Source organism: Strigops habroptila, chromosome Z, assembly GCF_004027225.2.
Source record: "Strigops habroptila isolate Jane chromosome Z, bStrHab1.2.pri, whole genome shotgun sequence".
NCBI classification, from domain to species: Eukaryota; Metazoa; Chordata; class Aves; order Psittaciformes; family Psittacidae; genus Strigops; species Strigops habroptila.
The window spans coordinates 20,746,513-20,764,946 of record NC_044302.2 but is presented as its reverse complement, the minus strand read 5'-3'; the positions used below and the strand labels follow the sequence as shown (position 1 = coordinate 20,764,946).

The 18,434-nt window shown below is 49.6% G+C and overlaps 2 protein-coding genes across 4 annotated transcripts in view; one reads left to right on the top strand and one right to left on the bottom strand.

The window, feature by feature from the left end:
• SF3B3 (splicing factor 3b subunit 3) overlaps positions 1-611 on the bottom strand; it is a 28,760-nt gene extending 28,149 nt beyond the window's left edge. Inside the window, exon 1 of the mRNA XM_030512070.1 lies at positions 354-611. The gene's annotated coding sequence lies outside the window, so the exon portion shown is untranslated. The remainder of the gene's footprint in view (positions 1-353) is intronic.
• COG4 (component of oligomeric golgi complex 4) lies at positions 8-18,244 on the top strand. 3 transcript variants are annotated; one of them, XM_030512076.1, is made up of 20 exons: positions 18-398; positions 857-939; positions 2,229-2,343; positions 3,072-3,246; positions 3,859-4,052; positions 4,540-4,645; positions 6,475-6,632; positions 7,188-7,246; positions 8,240-8,373; positions 8,890-9,008; positions 9,220-9,282; positions 9,399-9,565; positions 10,224-10,389; positions 13,662-13,724; positions 14,172-14,288; positions 15,886-15,978; positions 16,291-16,374; positions 16,668-16,769; positions 17,159-17,287; positions 17,523-18,244. In XM_030512076.1, exons 1-20 carry the CDS (start codon positions 228-230, stop codon positions 17,655-17,657), a joined length of 2,433 nt encoding a protein of 810 aa, XP_030367936.1. In that variant the 5' UTR covers positions 18-227; the 3' UTR covers positions 17,658-18,244. The 3 variants fall into 3 exon arrangements, with proteins under 3 accessions (XP_030367938.1, XP_030367936.1, XP_030367937.1); XM_030512078.1 differs by lacking the exon at positions 17,159-17,287 and having other exon boundaries at positions 8-398; XM_030512077.1 differs by lacking the exon at positions 9,220-9,282 and having other exon boundaries at positions 21-398.
• Positions 18,245-18,434: the final 190 nt, after the last annotated feature.

The window sequence follows — 18,434 nt, the reverse complement described above, 5'->3', positions numbered from 1 at the left end:
TTCCGCCAAGTCCGGCGCGCGCGCGCCGTGTGGCTGCCCGAAGTGCAGCCTGAATGGTCGCGTAGCGATGGCGGCCGCTACCTGTAGAAAGAGCCTCCCAAAAAAAAAAAAATACAGCCACGATCTTGTACAGAGAAACGGGGCAGCGTGATTCTGCTGCGCTGCCAGGCGGATCCGAGCGGCTGTAAACGCTCAGGCACCGCTAAGAGCAGCCCCGGCTGAGCCTGATGTGGCATCGACCGCGCCAGCTGCACCCTAAGATGGCGGCGGCCACGGCGTCGGGCCCGAGGAGGGAGGGAGGTGGCGCGGCCGCCTCAGCGCTGAGCATGGAGCGGATTCAGTCGCTCACCGACCTGGCAGAGCTGGAGGCCGCATACAGCCGGCTCTGTGAGGAGGAGGTGTGTGCGGGCCCGGGAGGTCGCGGGGTGTGAGAGCGGGTGCCTCGCGCTCAGGTTGCCCCTGTCGTCCGGATTCTTGTCAGAGGAGTCAGATACGGGCTCGACCGTCCCTCGGGCCCGGTGTGGAGAGACGGCGTTGCCTCCGCGGAGCTGGTGTCCCCGGATCGTGAGCAGCCCCTGGGCTCGGGGTCCCCGTGCATTGGAAGTGCAGCTGGGGGGCGGAGCTTGTGGGTTGTCTGTTTTAAAAGTTGCGTGATGAAGTTTGCATAACTCATGCTTTCAAATGGCAAATCTAAAAATGTACGGGATTAAAATGAGAGATTAGGAAGGATTTAATTGTCGTATGAGCTCTTGGAAGCGCTGACGCCTTGCTAGATGTGTGCTCTTGGCTTGTCTGTGATAAGTGGCTGGCCTGAAGGAGAGCTTAAGTCACAAAACACTTCATCCTTGCCTTTCAGAAAGTCGTGCAGGAAGAGCTGGATGCCCTCCTGGAGCAGCAAAGTACTATAGAGAACAAGATGGTTGCACTTCATCGCATGGGGTTAGTGATCCTTACTGTCTCCCCTTCTCTCTGCTGCTGCACACTGTTCAGTACCTTCCTACTCACTGTGTGACGTAAAAATTCATTTTAGTGTTGCGAGGGAAACATAGTCATTTACAGAAAATGTCAGACTTTAAATCAGTTTGCAGTAGGGAACAGTAGCTGGATCCTTATCCCTGGGCACCTGGTTTTTCTCAGCAGCACTAACAGAGGGAAGTACTGCACCCTCACACAGACTGACCCATTTTGATGTAGGCTGAAGGTCTCACCCCAGAGATTGTCAGGTTTGAGCATCAATGCTTGGATCAGATGTTTTGTGTCAGGCTGTTTACAGGTACGGACAAATTTTACTGCCTCTTCAGAGTGAGTTTGTGCATGCAGTCTGGAAAGCCATCTTAAGTAGCCTTATGTCCAATAGAAGCTTGGAGCACCAAGTTTACAGACTTCATTTTCCTCTTCAGAAGCAGAGGGTATCATAAAGCCTCAGAGGCTCATTCATGCCTTATCTGATAGCAAGGCAGTCTGATGTAGATGCTTTGTTTCTGGAGGAGTGGCATGAATTCAGAGATACTGTTGCTGACACGATGTCCTGGGTTCAGCTGTAAGTGTTATTTTTCTCCTTCCTAGTAGCTGGTGCAGTGCTGTGTTTTCGGCTTTAGGCTGAGAACAATGCTGATAACACACCGATGTTTAGTTGTGGCTCAGTGGCGCTTACTCTGATCAAGGACTTTTCAGTCTCTCATGCTCTGCCAGTGAGGAGGGGCACAAGAAACCAGGAGGAAGCAGAGACAGGACACCTGACCCAAACTAGCCAAAGGGGTATTTCATACCACAGCACGTCATGCCCAGTATAGAAACTGGGGGGAGTCACCCAGAAGGGCAGGTCGGGCTGGGTATCTGTCAGCGGGTGGTGAGCAATTGTATTGTGCATCACTTGGGTTTATTGGGTTTTTCCCTTTCCCCTTTTAGTTTTATATTCTCTCCCCTTGTTATTTCCCTTATCATTATTATTATTACTGGTGGTAGTGCTAGTAGTTTTGTATTATACTTTAGTTATTGGACTGTTCTGATCTCAACCCGTGGGATTTACATTCTTTTGATTCTCCTCCCCATCCCGCTGGTGGGGAGGGAAACGGGGAGTGAGCGAGTGTCTGCGTGATGCTGAGTTACTGGCTGGGCTTAAACCACAGCATAGGAGCAATTGGGTTTGGAGGAAGAACCATCCTGGTGGTGTAGACCATCAGACTACTGAATATTTGCATTTCATGTTCAATTTGCGTGTGTTCCAGCCCTAACTTGCAGCTCATCGAGGGGGATGCCCAGCAGTTGGCAGGGATGATCACCTTCACCTGTAACCTGGCTGAGAATGTTAGCAGTAAAGTCCGCCAGCTCGACCTGGCCAAGGTAACTGGACTGAGGAGGTGTCTGGGACTTGCCACCACCAAGCCATAATCTGCTTGTGTGCTTACAGCAAAATAGAGAAATATGCTCTCTTCTGTAGTGGGCAGGTGGGCTGGAAATCGCTTTGTTCTTCATTTTAGCAACACCTAGTGTTGTTAGGTAATGGTACCTTGCTGGGCTCCTGCATATTGCAGGGTGCAAAAGTAAATAATGTGTATGCTATTCCATAGAGCAGCTGGTTCTCCAGCATCCCCTTCTGTCCATGCAGCTCTTGGTAGAATATGGTGAATAAGCTGAGGTTAATCTTCATTAGAACTCTTTTATGAGTTACTTCAGTGGTGAAGACAGGGGAGTTGGTTGTCGTCACCCAAGACTGGTCAGGAATCCAGGCTGTTATATTCTTTCTACAGATACAGATTAAGAGGTGTCAAGTCCCAGCGCTCAGCACAACTGTTCAAATCAAAACAGATAACATGGTTTTATCTCTGGTGTCTGCCTGTGGAGTATGGCCTGCAAGTTCAATCTGAGTTTTGATAAATGCTGTTCCTCTGTTGGAGCCATTGACTTTATGACTTTTTAAGTAGTGTGGGGTTTCTGCATACATAGTTGTTTATTAAGCAGAGAAGTATCACTTCAGTCTGTTCCTTTTCCACACACCCACTGTCTTCTTGTAATTCTCTTTCCCTGCTCCAGCCTGCAGTAGGAAGCCTTACACGTTGCCTTTCTTGCAGAATCGACTCTATCAGGCCATTCAGAGAGCTGATGACATCCTTGACCTGAAGTTCTGCATGGATGGAGTTCAAACAGCCCTGCGAAATGAAGATTATGAACAAGCAGCAGCTCATATCCATCGTTATCTGTCTCTGGACAAATCAGTGATTGAGCTCAGTCGTCAGGGCAAGGAAGGCAAGTACTGTTCATGAAGCGAAGCTGAAAAGTCACCTTTCCAGTAGATAACCAGGGGCTGCATGATTTCCCATGGCAGATAGCTTTACCCCAGTAGACAAAGCAGAAGATCTAAAGCTAGCCAAAGATCTTAGTACGTTATAGAGTAACACAGAGATGAACGTTTTTGAAGTGTTATTAGGTTTGAATTATCATTAATTGGAAGGAGAGTTCCTGGCACACAGCTTTAATAGTATTTCAGTTAGTAACTCAGTGAAGGACAAAATGTTCAGGTCAAAAGAAGTGCACGAAAAGGCTCTGTCAGGGAGAACTGTGGCAGCGTTATGGTGTGCTACCAAGCAGAGCAACTGGAAATGAAGGAGTAAATTGCCTGATCCCTAAAAGAAACATCTCAGTTGATGTGTTCACATCCTCCATGCAAGACCACGACATTAGCTATGCGTACATCACACACGTACCTTTTTTTCTTTGCCTGTAGTGGAATTCCAGCATGTCTTCTGCCTTCTCGCCCGGGGGCTGTTGGTATCTCTCCTGGGGATAAAAAAGTAGCTCTTTATATGATACTGACATTGTGCTGTCACTCTTCCATTTCTTTTCTGTTGTTTTGACCAGGGGGCATAATTGATGCCAACCTGAAGCTCTTGCAGGAAGCAGAACAGCGCCTGAAGACAATTGTCACAGAGAAGTTCGATACAGCTATGAAGCAGGGAGACCTGCCCCAGGTGGAACGGTTCTTCAAGATCTTTCCTCTGCTAGGCTTACATGAAGAGGGGCTGAGCAAGTTCTCAGAGTACCTCTGCAAGCAGGTAACATGTTCTGTGAAACATGTTCTGTGAAACATGTGACCTGGCTGATCTCCCAGGGGGGAAAGCAAAACCCAGTCTGTCAGCAGATGTAGTGGAAGAAGGTCTTAGCTCTGGGTTGCTAATCTTAGAAACCAGCGCTGGCCTTAGTTCATCTCTCTCCCTGCGTTTTGCATCCTGGGATGGGCTTTCTGGTGTCTGAATACAGATCCTGATGGCTAGCTGGCTTCTCCTTCTGGGTCTTATTGTTTGTGCTTGCTTAAACCTCATGGAAGGGAGCCTGGAAAGAGAAGAACAAGTTTCTGCTTCTCCTTGATCCTTCAGTTGTCTACAGGATGGGAAGGATCCCTGTTCAAAGGAGAAACAACAGCAATAGCTTTTGCAATGGGAAAACCACCAAAAACTCTACAAGGCAAGGGACAGAGGACCACTCTATGGGATGAAGACTATCTTTGAGTGTCACCACCTGACTGGTCCTATTGTCATGCAGGTGGCCAACAAAGCAGAAGAGAACCTGCAGCTGGTGATGGGGACGGATATGAGTGACCGTCGAGCTGCTGTCATCTTTGCGGACACGCTGACACTCCTCTTTGAAGGTGATGTTCTTTTCTCTTTGCTGGTGAACTGAAAATAATCCCTGATGTGATTGTCCACCAATTTAAATGATTTTCATTATAGCTTCAGGAGATCACAGAATGTCTCCTTCCCCTTTCAGCTATGGGAGTGTCATACTAGAGGGACACAACTAATAGGCCTTTCCCAGCCAGGAGAGGGCATTACAATAAGCAAGCTTTCCCTATGTACAGCTCGCTCAGGCACAGATTGGATTTACAAAGGATTTGTTGGCTTCTTCCAGGAAGCAGACTTTTCCTGTTCTCTATGTCCTCAAAACAAATGGGTATTCCCTGAAGGTTTCTTCAGATATGCAGCTCTCCAGACAAACAAATCCGTTAAGACTGTGTATCTTTTGATGCTTCCAGGCCTCTTCACAGAGGACCATGCGAACTTGTAAGCACAGAGGGAAGGGAGAGAAGGGAATATGAATGCTCTGTGGGAATGTCGCCAAAGACAGTAATTGAGATCCCATGGTGATTAGCCATCTTCTCTGTTAAGTGTGCTATAATTCCAGGCTGCAGCACTGCCAACTCATTCTCCCAGCCTGGCACCCGTACTGCTATTGAAGGTCCTTAGAACTCCTGAGGCTTTCTTGGCAGCTGCTTCAAAAGAGGGGGAGTGTTGCTAACTCTTGGAGTAGAGATTTTGTGAGAAAAAAGCAATATTGTAGAGGTACCTCCCTGGAGATGAGCTTTTTTCTCCAAGGAGGCCTTGCCATCGCTAATTGTCACAGGTTCAGCTACAGCAGTAATTTTTTCTCCTTAGTAGCTGGTGCAGTGCTGTGTTTTTGACTTTCAGCCTGGGAACAATGCTGATAACACTGATGTTTTCAGTTGTTGCTAAGTAATGTTTATTCCAACCAAGGACTTTCTCAGTCTCATGCTTTGCCAGGGAGGAGGGGAAGCCGGGAGGAAGCAGAGACAGGACACCTGACCCAAACTGGCCAAAGGGGTATTCCATACCACGGCACATCATGCCCAGTATATAAACTGGGGTGAGTTGCCCAGAAGGCCAGATTGCTGCTCGGGTCGGGCTGGGTATCGGTCAGCGGGTGGTGAGCAATTGTATCCTCTCCCCTTGTTATTTCACTAATCATTATTATTACTGGTGGTCGCAGTACTGGTTTTATATTATACCTTAGTTACTGGGCTGCTATTATCTCAATCCGTGGGAGTTACATTCTTTTGATTCTCCTCCCCATCCCTCTGGGAGCAGAGGGGAGGAAGAAGGGGAGTGAGCGAGTGTCTGCATGGTTCCGAGCCACTGGCTGGGCTGAAATCACAACATTAATGCTTGCTTTCTCTGGAACTGTGTGACAGATAAGAACAGAGCTTTCCCTAAGCTGATTTTGCTGGCACTGCTCTTCTGTAACCTGGCAGGTGCTGAAAACTGAGGCAGGGTTTGGGTGGTAGTTATGCCCCCTGCCAGGTTTAGTTCATGCAGCTTTTTCCTGTGGAAGCTTCATACCTTTTATCTTGCTGGATATGAGGGCAGTCAACACACATTGCATGGCAGGAGCTCTCTATAGGAAGAGAGATGCCTTCTACTCCAGGAGATTTGCATTGTAGCCTTACAATAAACAGCAGAAAGGACAGAAGGTGTCATGTCACAGAGAAGATGCCATGAAATGAGGGTTTGTAATAACAGGCCTTCAATGAGGCACGAGAAAGTGGCTGGACAGTGTAAACTGCTAATCTGGGTGTGAATGATCTCTTGTTAAGTCTGTGGAACTGTGTAGCTCTGCTCTGGGTCCAGACTGGATGGGAACTCCTGCTTGAGTCTTCCTCTTGTGCTTCCCCTCTCTCTGCAGGGATTGCTCGCATTGTGGAGACCCACCAGCCCATTGTGGAGACCTACTATGGGCCAGGGAGGCTCTACACCCTCATCAAGCACCTGCAAGTGGAGTGCGACAGACAGGTTGAGAAAGTGGTGGACAAGTTCATCAAAGAGAGGGACTATCACAGGCAGGTGAGAGGAGCATGATACTGCTTGGTGCAGCCAACAGTGGCCTCCTCCAGCTCCATGGAGCTCTGACTGCCATCGAGGTGGCAAAGTTTGACCTTGTGTGTTGAGAGGAACCTTGCTTTGCTCCATATTTGCACTGATGGCTGCATGGATCCAGTCTGTAGCTATCCCTTCTGTTGCAGAGAAGGGTTCGCTGAGAGCATGGTGGATGGGCCATGGGGACAGGATTCTTTGCTGTGCAGGTCTGTAGGGTGCTTTCAGTACACTTTCTCCACTGTGGTGTTCCTGCTTCTGCCTGTTAGCTGCAGGGCTGTCTCATGGCCATATAACTAGGTGCCTCTGTTGGTGTTCTCATCCCACCACTCTTCCTGGCAGGCTGAGCTCTGTCTTGGAGGAGGAAGTTAAATGATGTGGTTCCCTTCTCTGGCAGTGCTTCCTGCAGCGCATTCCTGTCACCATCCCTGAGTAAGCACCTCCTTAGGCTACAGCAGGAGAAGTGGCTGTTAACACCAAGTCATCAGCAAAGACTTTGATGAGTCTCCTTTTTTGTGATTGCAGTTCCAGCAAGTTCAAAATAGCATGATGAGAAGTTCTTCTGCAGAGAAGATTGAACCAAGGTACAAGCAAAACCTCTTTTTGCTCCCTACCTTCTACTCTTGAGCTGTTATTAACACTACTTAGCATTTAGATAATTCTTCCAGTCTTCCAGAGGCTTTCTGGCCACTAAAGCATAAAATCAAATTATTAGGTGCCCTTCGCTGCTGTTTTATAAAGGTAGCTTCTGTGGTGGTGCTTTATTTTGCTTACTCATTGCTTTTAAGCCTCAGGCCTAAACATTGCTGGAGGGCTGGCAGTATCGCTGCACACAAAGGACTGAGACTTTAATTACCTGTGCCCATGACCATTTGGTGGTCAGACTTGGTTTCTGAGCTTTTGCTTTTTCATCTGTAAAATAAAGATAATGGATCTTTGCCTCACTCGTGTGTTGTGAGGCTTTGAGCAGGATTTGTAAAGTTCTTCTGTGCCCACTGATGAAAATGCTGCTGATGTGACAGTCTGGTTTTTCTTTTTTCATAGTCATCCCTGATCTGAACTCTGCATTCTGCATTGTCATTTTTTTGGTCTCATGTTTCCTGAGCTTGTTTTCAGAGAAACACATGAATCTGTGCACAAAAGCACATAGATGGAGATGACAGGAACCAGGCTTTTCTAACACTGGCCACAGGGCTCACAGCATCATAGCAAAACTGAGGTAGGAAAGGACTGCCGAAGGTCTCTAGCCCCACCTCCCATTCAAAGTGGGGCTAATTTTGAAGCTATATCAGGTTGCTTCATCTTGCAGTCCTTACTGTTATGATTTCACTCTGGTTGTTCTCACATCTATGATGAAAAAAGAGGCTTCTCTGTAATGATTTTTTCTGTTTTGATTGTGTGTGCATTCTTTGCACATACTGGTTATTCTGCTGAGCTTTGTCACTCGACGGCACAGATGGGAACAGGTGGTATTGATCTCATAGTAAAGGAGCAGAGAACACAGTACTCAACTCAGTTAAATTAGTGTCTCTCCTTTTGTAGTCTTGCTACCTTGATTCTTGCTATGCTTCTTCCAGGGAACTTGACCCTATTTTAACAGAAGTCACTCTGATGAATGCCCGCAGTGAGCTCTACTTGAGGTTCATCAAGAGACGAATAATAGCTGATTTTGAGGTGGGAGACTCCATGGCCTCAGAGGAGGTAAAGCAAGGTAACACCTTGAATACCAATGCTTGCAGGCTCTCTTCTCCTTGCAGCCAGCAGTGGAGATATAACTGAGTTAGTGACAGAGCAGAGTGATACAGGATCTGCAAAGGGAGCACTCTCTGGAAGGGGATTGTGTAGCCTGGCCTCCCCAAACCCATTTTAAGCACTGGTTGTTCCTTCTAGCAGGGAAACCAACGTTAGGAATAACTGCAGAGTATAGTGAACAAAGGTCCCCAAAGAGAGGGAGAGCCTGTTGCTTACTGCAGGCACAGATCCTAAGGGTAGAGGCCATATGGAAAACAGGCTCAAGGGTTTGGTACTCCATAGAGCTCTGGAAATCAGTTTTGTCATCTGCAAAAGTCAGCTCAGCAATTTCAGCTCCACAGTTGAGGCCCATGATTTATTGCAGGTTGGGCTTTGCAGGTGTGTCCTTTAGATGCCCATGAGACAGGCAGCAGCAATGGGATTAGGTGGAACTGCTTTCGGGCGCTTGCTGATGGTTCTTTTTTGTGTTCTGTAGAGCATCAAAAATACTTGGACAAGCTCCTCAACAACTGTCTGTTGAGCCGCACCATGCAAGAGCTCATTGGCTACTACATCACCATGGAGGAATACTTCATGAGGGAGACAGTCAACAAGGTAGGGCTCAGACTGCTGCTTGCAATAGCTGCGCTCTCTGCCAGCAGCTGAAATCTCTGCATGTGCTCTGCAGTCCTCTGCTGAGCATCCCTAGGGAGGGAGATGAGTACGTGGCAAGTCTGCAGTCATTGGGAAGGTCTTTTGTTTTCCTTGAAAAGCAATTGGTTGTTTCTGAACTTTGACTCCAGACATACCCCTGCGTATCTTCCAGACACAGATCTTCCAGCACTATGGGCTACTGAAAACTAGGATGAGTTTTGCCAGCCCACTAACGGTACAGTTCAGCTCAGGGTGGAATGGGGCAGGCTGGAGGTTTGATATCACAGCACTGCTCTTGAGAGGGCACCTTCACTAACTGAGCTGAGGGCACTGAGACAGCTTTCTTTGCAGGCTGTTGCCATGGACAGCTACGAGAAGGGCCAGCTCACCTCCAGCATGGTGGATGATGTGTTTTATATAGTGAAGAAGTGCATTGGACGTGCTCTGTCCAGCTCCAGCATAGACTGTCTCTGTGCCATGATCAACCACTCCACCACCGAGCTGGAATCTGACTTCAGGTAATGAAAATACACCAGGTTCATTGTAACTTGCCTTCGCCTCACATTCTGCAGACAGTGGTTGCTGTCAGATGGTCTTAACTATGTTCTTCGCCTTTGAACCTCTGGTTTGTCATCTCCATGGAAGATGCTCATAGGCAGCGTCGTCGGGTGTGGTGTGGGAAGCTGGAGCTGGGTGTATTTTTCTCACAGTAGTTGTGATCACCTGTAGAAGAAACAGAAAGAGGAACCTCATGGCCCAGAACACCAATGAGACCGGGTCACCACACAGCATTGGAGCACTACCCTGCTTGATGGTACACGGTCACCCCTAATTGTTCTCTGGGCTGCCTGTGAGCTTACTTAGTAACTTGAACTTGCGGTGAGCCTGCAGAGGTTGTCCGGTTCTTGGTTTTGATCCTAACGTGGGAGTGGGGAGCCGACTGAAGACAGCAGAGAGCTGCAGGCAGGATTTTGGGGAAAGATCAGAAACTGGGTGGTTGTGGTTTTCTTTCAGCGTTGTGTCCTTTAGATGCTGTCAGGAGATATTTGCCAGCTCTCTTCTCTCCCTGTGAAGTTCCACTTACCTTGTTCAAGTCACGGCTCAGCGAGAGTGCTGTCCCCTGGCATGGAGCACAGTATTTGCTCTAAGCCATGCTATGTTCTGCTTGCCTCACAGGGAGGTTCTGTACAACAAGCTGAAGCAGGGCTTTCCAGCCACGACCTTCCAGGATTTCCAGAGAGGGGTGACCAGTGCCGTGAACATCATGCACAGCAGCTTGCAGCAGGGCAAGTTCGATACCAAAGGCATTGAAAGCACCGATGAGGCAAAGCAGTCCTTTCTGGTGAGTATGGTGGCTGGTGTAGAATGAGTTAGGGTGAAGGGAAAGAGAGTGGGGAGCTCTTGGGAACAGGGCTGGTGTGACTATCACATGTTCAGAGAACTTGAAAACCTGTTCAGCTGTGGTAGGTGGCCTGCCTTTGCATGTCTGGTAGATCATAGAATCATAGAATCATAGAATCGTAAGGGTTGGAAAGGACCTTAAGATCATCTAGTTCCAACCCCCTGCCATGGGCAGGGACACCTTGCCCTAAACCATGTGGCTCAAGGCTCTGTCCAACCTGGCCTTGAACACCTCCAGGGATGGAGCATCCACAACCTCCCTGGGCAACCCATTCCAGTGCTTCACCACCCTCACTGTAAAGAACTTCTTCCTTATATCTAGTCTAAACTTCCCCTGTTTAAGTTTGAACCCATTACCCCTTGTCCTACCACTACAGTCCCTAAGGAAGAGTCCCTCCCCAGCATCCTTGTAGACCCCCTTCAGATACTGGAAGGCTGCTATGAGGTCACCACGCAGCCTTCTCTTCTCCAGGCTGAACAGCCCCAACTCTCTCAGCCTGTCTTCATACGGGAGGTGCTCCAGCCCTCTTATCATCCTCGTGGCCCTCCTCTGGACTCGCTCCAACAGCTCCATGTCCTTTTTATGTTGAGGACACCAGAACTGTACACAGTACTCCAAGTGAGGTCTCACGAGAGCAGAGTAGAGGGGCAGGATCACCTCCTTTGACCTGCTGGTCACACTTCTTTTGATGCAGCCCAGGATATGGTTGGCTTTCTGGGCTGCAAGTGCACACTGCCGGCTCATGTTAAGCTTCTCGTCAACCAACACCCCCAAGTCCTTCTCTGCAGGGCTGCTCTGAATCTCTTCTCTGCCCAGCCTGTAGCAGTGCCTGGGATTGCCCCAACCCAGGTGTAGGACCTTACACTTGGCTTGGTTAAACTTCATAAGGTTGGCATCGGCCCACCTCACAAGCGTGTCAAGGTCCCTCTGGATGGCATCCCTTCCCTCCAGCATATCAACCGAACCACACAGCTTGGTGTCGTCGGCAAACTTGCTGAGGGCGCACTCAATCCCACTGTCCCTGTCGCCGACAAAGATGTTGAACAGGACCGGTCCCAACACCGATCCCTGAGGGACACCACTCGTTACAGGTTTCCAACTGGACATCGAGCCATTTACCACAACTCTTTGCGTGCGGCCATCGAGCCAGTTTTTTATCCACCGAGTGGTCCACCTATCAAATTGATGTCTCTCCAATTTAGAGACAAGGATGTCGTGCGGGACAGTGTTGAACGCTTTGCACAAGTCCAGGTAGATGACGTCAACTGCTCTGCCGCTGTCCATCAGTTCCGTGGCTCCATCATAGAAGGCCACCAAATTGGTCAGGCAGGATTTGCCCTTAGTGAAGCCATGTTGGCTGTCACCAACCACCTCGTTGTTTTTCATGTGCCTTAGCATGTTTTCCAGGAGAAACTGATCCAAGATTTTGCCAGGCACAGAGGTGAGACTGACTGGTCTGTAGTTCCCCGGGTCTTCCACCTTCCCCTTCTTGAAAATGGGGGTTATATTACCCTTCTTCCAGTCATCGGGAACTTCACCTGACTGCCAGGATTTTTCGAATATGATGGACAGTGGCTTAGCAACTTCATTCGCCAGCTCCTTCAGGACCCGTGGATGGATTTCATCAGGTCCCATGGACTTGTGCACGTTCAGGTTCTTAAGATGGTCTCGAACCTGATCCTCTCCTACAGTGGGCCTAAGGTCTTCGTTCTCATAATCCCTGCATTTGCTTTCCAAGACTTGGGTTGTGTGGTCAGAGCATTTGCTGGTGAAGACTGAGGCAAAGAAGTCATTAAGAACCTCAGCCTTCTCCAAATCCATGGTAGATGTTTTTACCTCACCTCATGTTTGTAGGGCTTCCACACCAGGCCTGTGGAAGTATGATCCTGTGACAGCCTCTAGGGCTGCTGCAATGGTGATTGCCACCAGGCTTGGGAAGAGTCTGTGCTCTTTTGAGGTGTTCAGCAATCCTGTTCCTCACAGGCTCTGCACAAAAGTGGTGGTCTTGTTCACATCTTCCTCTTGTTCACACCTCCTCTAGATGAAAAAGTTTCCTGGCCCAGGCTCAAGGCTCCTTCATTCTCACTTAATCAGATCATAGAGTTTCCATTAGAGCAGGGTTGTCTTCTCTGCTTGGCCTGCAAGATCCTCCTGTTGCCTTCTCCTAACAGCAGCGCTGCAACTCTCTGTGTGCTTGAGCAGATCAGAACATAGCAGTGAGCATTAGAGACCCCTTGGAGAGCATTTGAAGGGCTGTTCCTCCAGCTTTCTGCAGTGTATCAGATCCTTCCCCATGATCGGATGCTGTATAGACCTTGCATTGTGGAAAAGACTTCACTGGAAGAGCAACTGGATCTGCTCTCTTCTCTCAACCAGCCCTGCTGTTTGAGCAGACCTGTGGGCAGAGACTCTGAGAGCACTGGGGAGGGGGTTGGCTCACCCTGACTTGTCTCCCTCTCTACAAATTGCTGTGAACACCGAGTGCTGAAAAGGTTCCTTGTGACCTTCACTGTACAAGGAGAAAAGACAACAAAGAGAGCAGAAAGGACTGAACTCTTCCATTTCATTAAATTCTTCATTACAGGTTTCTGCACTTCATGAAGCAAAGTGCTTAAAATGTCAGTTCTCCCACTGGAATTCCTCACTCACCTGTCAGTTCGCCTCATTTCCCTGTCTGCACAAGCTCCAGCCTTATAGTGACATCTAGTTCAGCTTCAGCAGGCAGGGAACAGTGCTGTGAAGAGCAGATACTTATCTGGCAGGAGGGGTGCCAATTTCTCCTGCCCAGGTACAAATGCCTTCCTCCCTCCTCTGCTTCTCTGGGGGCAGTGTGTAAAGCATTACCTCGAGCCACAGACGGTCTGTTCTTCATGACACTCTCCCTGAAGGCTCGGGATACATTCTGTCTCCCACCCACAAGTGCAGCTTTGCTGCAACATTGTGAATAGAACGATGAGGAAGAGGAGTAAAGTGTGTCAAACTTTGTACTTGTTGCAGGTTCAGCACACATGCTCAGTTACTGTAGCTCAACTTCATGCAGCTCCAGGAATCTGCAGTGCTTTGATCACACAGTAGCCACTCCGTCCCTTAAATATTTGCCTTTAAGTCTGTACTGTGAGCAGGGCATGGAGGAAACATATAGACTGGGGGCTGAGGGGTTGAGAAATTCAGATGAATTCTACCTGGGTTTGTTTTGTTGGTTTTTTTTCCAGGTGACCTTAAACAATGTGGAAGTCTGCAGCGAAAACATCATGACCCTAAAGAAGACTTTGGAGGTGCGGTCTGGATTCTTTACTGCTTTTTTTCTTAATCAAATTTGTAATATCCTCCCTTGCTGGGGGTCAGTTAAAGCATCTGGACTTCTGCTATGCCCAAATTCCTGAGGTCTTTGCCCTCCAGCCTTAGGAAGGCAATTTTGAGCTGGCAGAGCAATTTCCCAGTGGATAGTATCAGCTGGAAGTACCAGTCCTCCAGCCTGACCAACCTGGCACATCTCGGGAGCCAGTGGAATAACACGTGTATCACTGGGAGGTTGTGGTTGTCTGGTGCTGGGCTATAGCCCCTGGTGTCCTTTCTTGCTGTCCTCTCCCAGCCTCTTCACAGGGGCGAGTTTGACACCTGTCCTAGCCTGCAACAGGTGGCACCAGAACTCAGCAACATGAAGGGATAGAAACTGCCCAAGTTATTAATTCTCAACTTGCTCATGGATCTCTTCCCTGCAGAGTGACTGCAGCAAACTGCTTAGCCAAGGCTTCGGGGGTGAGCAAGCGCAGGCCAAGATTGACAGCTGCCTCTCTGACATGGCTGCTGTCTCCAACAAATTCCGTGACCTGCTGCAGGTGAGTGTCTTGCTGAGTCACTGCTGGCTTCCTCAGGCAGGAATCATTTCAACCCAAGGCCTGGGCCATGTCTGGCTCCAAGAGTGCTGGGTAGGGGGGCAGGAGGGAGTAAATAGTCAGCTTTGAGGCATGGAAACAGATCCAGCTTGTTTGCAGAGCCACACTAGCTGGCTGCTGCGTCAAAAGCACTGGAAGCAGCTGCAGAGCCAGAAGGAATATTGCTCCATTTGTCTTCACTCAGCACAGAGTTGCAGTTGGTTCAGCATTTTCAAAAGAAATATGTATAGCATTTCCATCTCCTCCATTTTCCCTTATGGCACAGAACACTGACAGTTGTCCAGAGCCTCCTAGATAACACTGAAGACGGGCTGTTCATAGAGAAGAGCTGTTCTTCTTTCAGGTTCCTCCTCCTTTCCCAAATGGAAATACTCCCCGAGATGGGGAGCTAAATCCACATGCAGGGGGCCTCTTGCCCTAAAATTTCACAGTGGTCTCTGGCAGCGAGAGAAGCAGGAAGACGTAATACCTCTTTTGAGTTTAGAGCCAGGTTTGCCATCAGCTTTGTACTTCACAGAGGCACCAGGCTATTTCTCATTTGGTTTTGCAGTTCACTGCAGCCAGATGCCTTCAGACCAGTATTGCCAGCAAACCCTCTTGAGGCTTGTGGTCAGTATGGAAACAAAAGAGCTCATCAGTAAGGAGTAAAACACCAGTGTAGCTCTAGTGCAGTATTAAAACTGGCTGCAAAGCAATCAAGAGGCTGAGCAGCAACCTCCTGCGCTGCCCATGTCACACACACATTGAATTTGCCTCGGAAAAGGGACAGTTGCCAGCAGGGCCTCAGACTCAGCAGACTCAGAAATGCCAGTTTCAGTTAAAAACTTCCATCAAATGCCAGGAAGTATCGGTACCTGAATAGTTTCATGCTGGGTGAGCTTTTTTGACATCTTGCTGAGCCAAATGAGGATGGTTGGCAGGAGGGAGCTTTCAGAGAGCTCTTTAGCACCAGAGCGGACAGAACAGCATTTGCTGACAACCTGCTGCTCAGGGGAGATGGTGTGAGCTGGGGTTATGATTAATTCAGGGAACTAACTGTGGTTACAGCCTTATACTCCTTTTAGCTTCTCCTACTGAGCTAAGCTGCACTGGAGGTGGGAGGCATCAGTCAAGCCCAATCACAGTGGCCTCCTGGCTGGTGCTGAGTGGAAAAGATGGTGTTTGTGTCCTTTCCTTCCTGGAGGGATGTGAACTGGATGCCTCTTTCCTGCCAGGAAACCTCTGTAGCCCTGTGAAAAGGGGTGGGGGGGAAGCACGAGCCCTTCAGACAAGGCTGCAAGTCAGCACAATGGCAACTTCTGGGCCAGTGTCATTCCTCTTCTTGTTGTGGTGTCCTCAGAGCCCTTCAGCACCAGAAGAGTTTGGGATTAGGGGTTTCTGTGCTCAGTTGCCCATGCAAGCCTGTGAGTCAGTTTTCCCAGCTTGCAGCAGGGATTGGAGGCAGCATCGAGACAGTGTGACTATAAAGGTTGTGTGCTGCTGTGCTCAGTCAGCTGTTAGCTGTGCTCTGTCACTGGTCTCTTCTTCCTGTCGCTCTCAGGAAGGTCTCAATGAGCTGAACAGCACAGCCATCAAACCACAGGTGAAGCCCTGGATCAATCTGTTCCTCTCCGTCTCCCACAACATCGAGGAGGTAAGACAACGTTCTCTGCTTCCAGCTGTGCTTCTGCACTCTGCATCCTCTGCTTAGCAGCACAGTCAGAGCAAACGCTGTCTTATTCCTCTCAGTTCTCTGCTCTTTCCTCAGCACAGAGCAACAGTAAAATACCCACAACTTGTTCTTCATGCAAGCCTGGAAAGGGGCATTTGGCTAGAGAGGAGCTTGAGAAAACGGAAGGGGTGCAGTGCTGCTCCAGGAGGCACCTCCCATCCTGTCCCATGGGCTGTTTGCTGCTGTTCAGGGCAGGCCTGAACGTAAACAACCCTTTCTGTATTTCAATGTCAGGAGGAGTTCAGCGACTATGAGGCTAATGATCCCTGGGTCCAGCAGTTCATCCTCAATCTGGAACAGCAGATGACAGAGTTCAAGGTGAGAGGGATGAGGCAGCCTGCCAGGCTTTGGCCAGACTTCGACATAGCATCTCCCACTTCTTCCCTTGCACAGGGGAAGGATGGACACAGATGTCCTGCAGTACCCTGCAGGGCTCTTAGAGACCCAGTTACCCCTCTCCCTGCAGTTCTCAAGGCTTCCTTGCAAGCCTCATGTCCCTGGATCCCCCCACTTGCTGAGTGTGCAAGTGATGAGTCTTTATGTGAAAACTCTCATAGGCTTGGCTTTTGTGGATCTCTGCTCACAACAATGACACAGGTTTCTGCTTCCAGGCTGGACTGTCTCCAGTGATTTACGATACCCTCACTGGTCTTATGACCAGTCTCATAGCTATTGAACTGGAGAAAGTGCTGCTCAAATCCACCTTCAGCAGGGTAAGCAAAACTCTCCTCTGCCCTGTAGTCTGGCTTGATTGCAAACCCTTTGCCAGGAAATAAGCCCTCAGTAAAGGGAGATGCAGGGCAGATGCAAACGTTACCCTCCAAAGCTCTGCCATCAGTGATAGCCAGCTCAGGCAGAGCTTGTGTTAGTGCACATAGGGACAAAACATGTTGTGATGGGGCTGGGAAGAGCTTGCATCAAAAAGGGGGCTGGCTTTTAAGGTGGGCCTAGACGTAAGCCGGTTTAACCAGCAATAAATGGTCTAACTGGAGCTCTCCTGCTTGGAGACCTCCCCCTCTTGCTCTGGTACTTCTATTAGTTTTGTATTTGGCACAACCCCTGGGCCTGTTTGCAGAGTTAACAGTGCTACCTTGCCCGACAGCTCGGTGGTCTGCAGTTTGACAAGGAACTGAGGTCCCTCATAGCCTATCTCACCACAGTCACCACCTGGACTATCCGCGACAAGTTTGCCCGGCTTTCCCAGATGGCCACCATCCTCAACCTGGAAAGGGTGAGCAGTGCTTTGCCTGCTTTTACTGAGGGATTGCAGGAGCCCTGCCTGGTTTCCATATGGATTTACTGGGCTCATCCTGACATTGTCACATCTATAGGGTGTGGAGAAGTTGCCCCGTGCCTGACTGATAGGTGTTTGTTAGTGGCAGGAACCAAGGTGACTGTATTTGAACTCGCCTGTGAGGGCGGTCGGTGCCAAGGTGGCTCCTGCAGCTCTCCTCTCTCCTCTCCAGGTGACAGAGATTCTGGATTACTGGGGCCCGAACTCGGGCCCACTGACTTGGCGGCTCACTCCTGCCGAGGTCCGGCAGGTGCTGGCTCTCCGGATTGACTTCCGCAGCGAGGACATCAAGCGCCTGCGCCTGTAGCTGGGCAGGGGGTAACAGCAGGAAGGATGCAGCCTGGCTGATGGACAGTGTGGGGATGGGATGCTGTGTGCCCTTCTGCTCGTGTTCCTTGGAGCAAAGGGCTTTCTTGGGCTGGGGAAGAATAGCCACCATCCTTCTGTGGGAGCAGAAACAAGGCAGCAGTCTCTCACGTAGAGAGCAGTGTGATGCTATTTCTCAAGACATGAGCTAGTTGCAGGGACCAGCTTGTGCCAGCTCCCGGCTCCCTTCTGCTGCGCTGTGGGAGGAGGCAGGTCAGGGAATTTGGGGCTGTTGTAGAGTGGTTCAGACATGGGGCTGCACAGAGTGCTCTGGCTGTGCTACTGGCCACAGCTGGGTTCCTTCCGTGCCACCAGTTTAAGGGTCAGCTACTGGAGTCCTGCACATCTTGAGCCCTGGCTCTCTCCCGCTGGTGATGGAGACTGTTCTGGAATGATTTCCTTAGGGGGAGGGTGCTTGGAAAATCCCTAGAAAGCCACTGTAGGAAGCAGGGCTGTGTCTGTGCTGACTTGCTGTGCCCTGGACAGCTACTCTGTAAATAAACCTCACCTGGTTGAGCAGCAACATCAGGTGGTGTGTGTGTGTCCGTGGGCCTGGAGGGAGCTGGTGAGGTGCAGGACAAGAGCTGGGCACCATTTCTCCTCTTCCACCCTGTGCTATGGCATCAGGAGGATCTTTCTGCCCGGCCCCAGCTGGCATTGGCATTGTACGAGTATAAACACCCCAGAGCTAGCACTGGCAGCCAGCCTGCTGCCAGGC